The sequence below is a fragment of the Propithecus coquereli genome, unplaced genomic scaffold (genome assembly GCF_000956105.1).
Source record: "Propithecus coquereli isolate 6110/MARCELLA unplaced genomic scaffold, Pcoq_1.0 Scaffold571, whole genome shotgun sequence".
In the NCBI taxonomy this organism is placed as follows: Eukaryota; Metazoa; Chordata; class Mammalia; order Primates; family Indriidae; genus Propithecus; species Propithecus coquereli.
Genome location: NW_012151630.1, coordinates 967,100 through 972,936, shown reverse-complemented (window position 1 = coordinate 972,936; position 5,837 = coordinate 967,100). Strand labels below are relative to the sequence as shown.

Sequence of the window (5,837 nt, the reverse complement as noted above, 5' to 3'; positions counted from 1 at the left end):
CCTGCGCGTGCAGCTCAGGACTGCAGCACGACACCCGTCTTGAGCGGGCTGTGGAGCAGCCTCGAAGACCGGGGCCCAAGCCCAGCGCCCTGCAGGGAGCCCATAAGGCAAGTGAGAGGGAGAAGGGACACGCCTGGGGGACTGCCGGGGTCACGTCCGAGAACCCACAGACACCAACACAAACCAGAGGTCCAAAGAAAAAGAGGGACAAGATTAATTCTAATTTTAAATAAGGTGGAATCTGAAAGCTAAAAATTTGCAGATAACATCATCTTTAGATACTCGGGACCCAACATGAAGCAGGTTGCAGGTGAGGCCCCCCGGGGGCAGGGGCACCTGCCTCACCTGTGCTGGGGTGGCTGTGACCCTGAGCGTGGGGAGGACGCAGAGGAGCAGCTGGAGCCCAGCCGCCCGTGTGACAGGGACCCGCTACGCGTCTACTTGTGTGCCTCAGTGGTCCTGCTTTCGTGGGACAGAGGAGGGACGCATGGGCTGTTGGGTGTCAACCACTGACACCCCCGTCCTCCACAACATCTCCACAAGCCAGCACGTTTGCACGCCATCTGTGCGCCCAGAGGGCTGAACACACGCGACTGAGCCTCCCAGGATGGGACTTGGATAGGGAGGGGAAGGCCCATGTTATCCCATCTCCATTGTTTCTGTAATGGGGATACAGGGAGTGGACAGTTTCAAATCGACTTAACGAAAAAGGAAACAAAGGCTGACGGGCTGCCCGGTGGCACAATACAGGCCCCTCCAGGAAGTCCTGCACGGCCCCCACGTCGTGGAGCTGGCGTGTCCACGGCATCGGGGAGCCCTGGGTAGGCTCCCCAGGCCTGCCGCTGCAGTGCTGGCCGCCCAAGTGGAGGCTGTTCTGTGACCCAGTGAGGTTTAAACACTCCTGTCCTGCTGGACCTCACGGGTCCATCGACAGCCAACTGTGCTGGGAATGTTCTGGAAAGGCGCAGAAGACAGAGGCACAGGCGTGGGCCTACGCGACATGGCCTGGCTTTTCCCTGGTCTCACCCCCAGAATCCTCCTATCCTTCTGCTATGGTCTGATATGTGTGTCCCTCCAAAATTCACTGGAACTTAAACCCCAAATGATGACACCTTTGAGAGGCAGCGCTGTTAGGAAAGAGCCCGACACCCGCGTGCTTCTCTGCGAGAGGACGCGGGAACGAGGCACCACCTGGGAAGCAGAGAGCAGCCACACGAGACAGCAGGGCCTTGATCTTGGGCTTCCCAGCCGCGAGAGCAGGGGAAACACACTTCTGTTCTTTGTAAGTGCCTGGTCCAAGTCATTGTGTTACAGCAGCACAGACGAACTAAGACGCCTTCTGTTCCTATATTTGAGTCACAAACTTCAAGAGAATTTATTTCCTTGTATTAGTCCTATACAAAGACAATTTTTAATACTACAGCATAAGGCAGATGAGTCTGACTCGACCCTGTAAGAGACATTCAAATAATGCCAAAAGAAGACGCCCAAGAAAAGTTTTAAGAAAATACTGTCAGCAGAGGTCATTTCAGTGGAGTAATTCCTTTTAATTTAGACGTGTGTATATATCACTTCATGCATGACTAAAAAACAGTCCATTAAAATACAACTTCATGGCAGACTGTTACGAATCTAGTAACGAATGTGGCAATATTTTAAATGTTCTAAAAATAACTAGAGATACTCAGAGAGCATCCTGGACACGACTGTTTCTTTGACGTGTAGCATCCACTAAAATGTTCATTTGTTTCTGTTCAGAAATAGTGATTTATTTACTGGGAATTCCAAAGTAACATTCTTGTAAAATAAATTATGTACAGAATATACACAGCCTATATACATAAATGTACGTGCACACAGATGTGAAATTATCCACCTTACGTCTCTGAAGTCGGGGTCATTACACGATCCCGCAACACCTGTCACTCGCGCCGTCTTCCCTCTGTCCACAGTGCTTCCTGCAAAAGCAGGCGCAGCCTGCCGCGCTCATCTGCCTCCGGGGCTGCCCACTGCCTCTGCAGGAACTGGACGTCGATGGCACCAGAGGCCCGGGCCAGCACCAGGGCCAGCACGCTGCCACTGGCCTTGTCCGGCTCTCCCCCGACGGCCATAGCCACCAGCCTGTGGGGAGAGGGGTGTAAGCGGCAGGGTACACGCGGGACGCGGTTATTTCTGAGTCTCTAAGATCTCTCTGCCCGGGGAGGAATGAAGTAGAAGAGAGATTCTAAAAACATCAATAGGCAAAATGAAACGTCCAGGGTTCTAGGCAGGTCCCTGGGAGAATGGGGGGCGGCCAGCAGTCCAGGCAGCCCCACCCCAGAGACCCCAAGCCTGGCAGTGGGGTCCCCAGCATGGGGGTCTCAACCTGGGGGTCCCTGGCGGTCTCTCCGCTGCTCCCCAGATCTCACGATAACTTACGAGCCTCCGCAAGGACAGCGACTCCACCAGCTGCCAAGCCCGGGACGGGGGCCGGCTATCCCCACACCCTCACCAGCTCCCGAGTATCCTGTGTCCACCACCGTCCCCACGGGGAAGCTGTCCCCGACTTCTCTGACAACCACGACCTCCAAGCCTGGCCGTTCCTGGCCTCACCTTCCACGGTGGACAGACTTAGAAGCCACCTCTTAAGTCCGCCCTCAGGGACTTCGTGCCCTTGGGGCCTCCCCTCCCCCCACACCCTCCTGTGCCCTCAGGGCCTCCCCTCCCCCCACACCCTCCTGTGTCCTCAAGGGCCTCCCCGCCACCATGCCCTGAGCCTCCCGCCCGCTGGTCTGGCCACTCTGCTGAGACTTGGCTGAGCCATCATCCCAGAGACCTCCTGGCACAGCTGCCTGGGACCCATCAGATCCAATCACCATGTGGCGAGGACACATTCGACCCAGTGCCACCTCAACACACCCTTTCCCGTCCTGTCTGACAGTGATGGGGTAGCCGGAGCCAGGTGCCACCACAGGCACAGGCCCTCTGTGGTGGCCCCGACAAGGGCCTGACTGCTACCTATGTCCTGTAAACCCTGTCCCTACGGCCCAAAGACCGAGACTCCCAGGCTCCAGACGTGGGCTGCACCCACAGGGGGCCGAGCCAGGCCGAAGCAGCCTCAGGGCCCATCTGGGCGTGTGGGGCGAGGCCTGCGATGTCCCTCTGAGCCGCTCACTCATGCCCCAGGCTCTTGGTCAGGAGAACCCACCCACAGCATTACTGGGGGGGAAGGGGAGGGGACTTCATGAGGCTCTGAGGGAGCAGACCCCAAAAAACCGCAAGTCACCATGACTTTCACCAGTCGCTTCACACCCCAGCCCTGCTGTCCATGACGCGTGTGAAACACAAACTCAGGAACGGCGCAGCGGACGACAGACGCCAGCGGCTCCCCTGGCCCCAGGGCCAGCAGACTGAGCAGGGTGAACACTGCGCTGTTCACTGCTAAACCATCTCTTGGTGTTTTAAAACACCTGAAACAGACGCACGAGCTCCAGCTAGTACCATTGCTGGTCAATTTTTAAAATATCCTTTAGATTTGTGAGTTGGACAGAATCCAAGCAGAGGGGTGGAGACAGAGCTGGAGTCCATTCCCGCTGCGGCCGCCCCATGGGTGCCCCCCAGCCCGGGGGCACTGCCCGCTCCAGAGCGCCAGCCACTTCTCCACCACGCGGAGCAGGGCGCTGAGAACTTTAACTTCAGTTGAGAGTGTGAGGCCCTGAGTGCACCTAACCCAAACTCCTTCCTTCTAAACCATCGGTTTCTTCTTGCCCCAAGTTTCCTCGAGCTGAAGGTTGGTGCCCTCTGCGCGGCCACCCCCTGGACAGGGAGTGCGCAGGGAGGGCTCCGCACCAGTCCAGGTGCCTCCTTCCTAGGGCCCCTGAGGCGGACGCTGTTGCCCAGCGGTCCCAGCACCCCGCCCGGCGGCACCACTGAGGGGCAGGAGGGAGGGGCTCCCAGGCAGGGGAGCCGCTGGGTACTGGGTCAGGACAGAGCAGGGTCCCGGCGGCTGACAGGCAAACACCTGCTCTGGAGCTGCGCTTGGACCTGTCAGACTGGATCCTTGCTCCGCTGCCCTGGAGCACCCCAGACAGGCCTGGTGCACCCCGCCCCCCAAACCCCGACCTCAGGCCTGTGCCTGAACACCCTCAGCAGGCCCACCCGTCCTGCCCCCACCGTGGATCCCTCTGGCCTGCGTCCTCCCAGCACACGCCCCAGACATGTGCACAGCTGCTCGCTGCTCTGTCAGTATCTGTCCTGCTCCCCAGGGAGCGAGAGGCCCCAAGCTCACTGTGCTGCCCCAGGCACATGGTGCCGGCACATAGCTGGCACTCAATTAATGGGCATTCACTCAGGAGGGCACTGCATACTTTGGGAATAGCAAACTGTGGGGCGTTATCTGTGTATATGTGAATCAGTCTGGGTTTTTTGTGTATTTTTTAATAATTAGAATAACGAGAGTCTTCCCAGGACTCAAACCAAACAAATGCAGCCTCTCAGATCTCCCTGGGACACCCTGGCGCTCCGGTCGACCAGCACCTGCTCTGGTCACCCTCCTCGTCCTCTACCATCACAGAGGGCTGTGGGGTTGCAGCTACACCCCTCCTGTCCCCAGATCACAAGCCCGCACAGTCAGAGAATGTACTGACAGGAAATGCAAAATCTCCGGAAAACACAGGTGAACAGACACTGGGGTGAAGACAGAGGACTTCATGACGAAGCTTCCCAAACGCTTCTGCGTTGTGGAACAGGGAAGCCAACGATTGCACACGGCTGCCGCTCCCGTGCGGATCCACGTGAGCCCAGGTCGGCCACGGCAGGGACTGGATGGGGGTGAGCGGGCCGAGCGTGGACCGGCCAGTGGACGTGACTCAGACTCTCCGGCAGTCGTCTCACCACAGAACGATCACGGCGGGGAAATATGCACAGTGAGCCCTTCAACCCAACAGATGATTTTGGGCTAAATATAAAAACACCGAGAGCAGCCCCTACGGCGACCACGGGCTCTGGGTGGTGATGAGTTGTGACAAATGCACCCTCTGGGCGGTGTTGATAATGGGGTATGTGAGAAACCTTGGGACCTGCCACTTGATTTTGCTGTGAACCTAAAACTGCTCTAAAAATTAAGTGTTTTGTAATATTATTTAAATGTATAAATATATTATTTAAATGGAAATATAAAAAGCCATGTCTTAAAGTGTAGCGACCTTACGTGTAAATTAAATAAGAAGAAAGAGTATCAGTGACGCCTCTGCCGAAGTTACCGTTGGCACTCGCCTGAGCTTTGTCACGCACCTGTCTGGGGAGATGGGCTGTCTGGCCACCGGGCCCAGGTCGCTGGCAAGAAGGTCCCAGACATAGATGTTGGACATGTTGTCCTGGACCAGGAACACGGCAGGCCTCGTTGGGGACCACTGCAGGCCGGTGACCGCACGGCCGTCTGTGCTGCTGTCCCACTGCAGGAGGGGGTGCTCTGAGCTCAGCCCGTGTAGCCGGACGCTCCCGTCCGAGCAGCCAGCCTGCAGGCAGGGGATGGAGACTGGTGATCTTGTTTCTTTTTTCTTTTTTTAACTCAATCCCAGCAGCCCAGGAAATTTTCCAGAGCATTAGCTTTCTTTAGTTTGTACAGCAAAAGCGTTTATTTTTTTTGTGAACATAAATTTATATCATTAAACCTGTGCTCACAAGTCACAAAGGTGAGCACTCACCTTGGAGACTCTGACACACTCTGCAGCCCGCCACTGTCCAAATGGCCACTAATCGGTGGATTCAGGGAACACACAAATAGGCATTTATTTATTTATTTATTTTTTTGAGACAGGGTCTCACTCTTTTGCCCGGGCTAGAGTGAGTGCCGTCGC

The 5,837-nt window shown here is 56.3% G+C and overlaps 1 protein-coding gene across 1 annotated transcript in view; it reads right to left on the bottom strand.

Moving 5' to 3' along the window:
• Positions 1 to 1,702: 1,702 nt before the first annotated feature.
• WDR60 (WD repeat domain 60) overlaps positions 1,703 to 5,837 on the bottom strand; it is a 75,873-nt gene continuing 71,738 nt past the window's right edge. Inside the window, exons 24-25 of the mRNA XM_012658104.1 lie at positions 5,272 to 5,495; positions 1,703 to 2,121 (exon numbers count right to left, since the gene is read on the bottom strand). Coding sequence (XP_012513558.1) covers positions 1,923 to 2,121; positions 5,272 to 5,495 — 423 coding nt within the window. The 3' untranslated portion in view covers positions 1,703 to 1,922. The remainder of the gene's footprint in view (positions 2,122 to 5,271; positions 5,496 to 5,837) is intronic.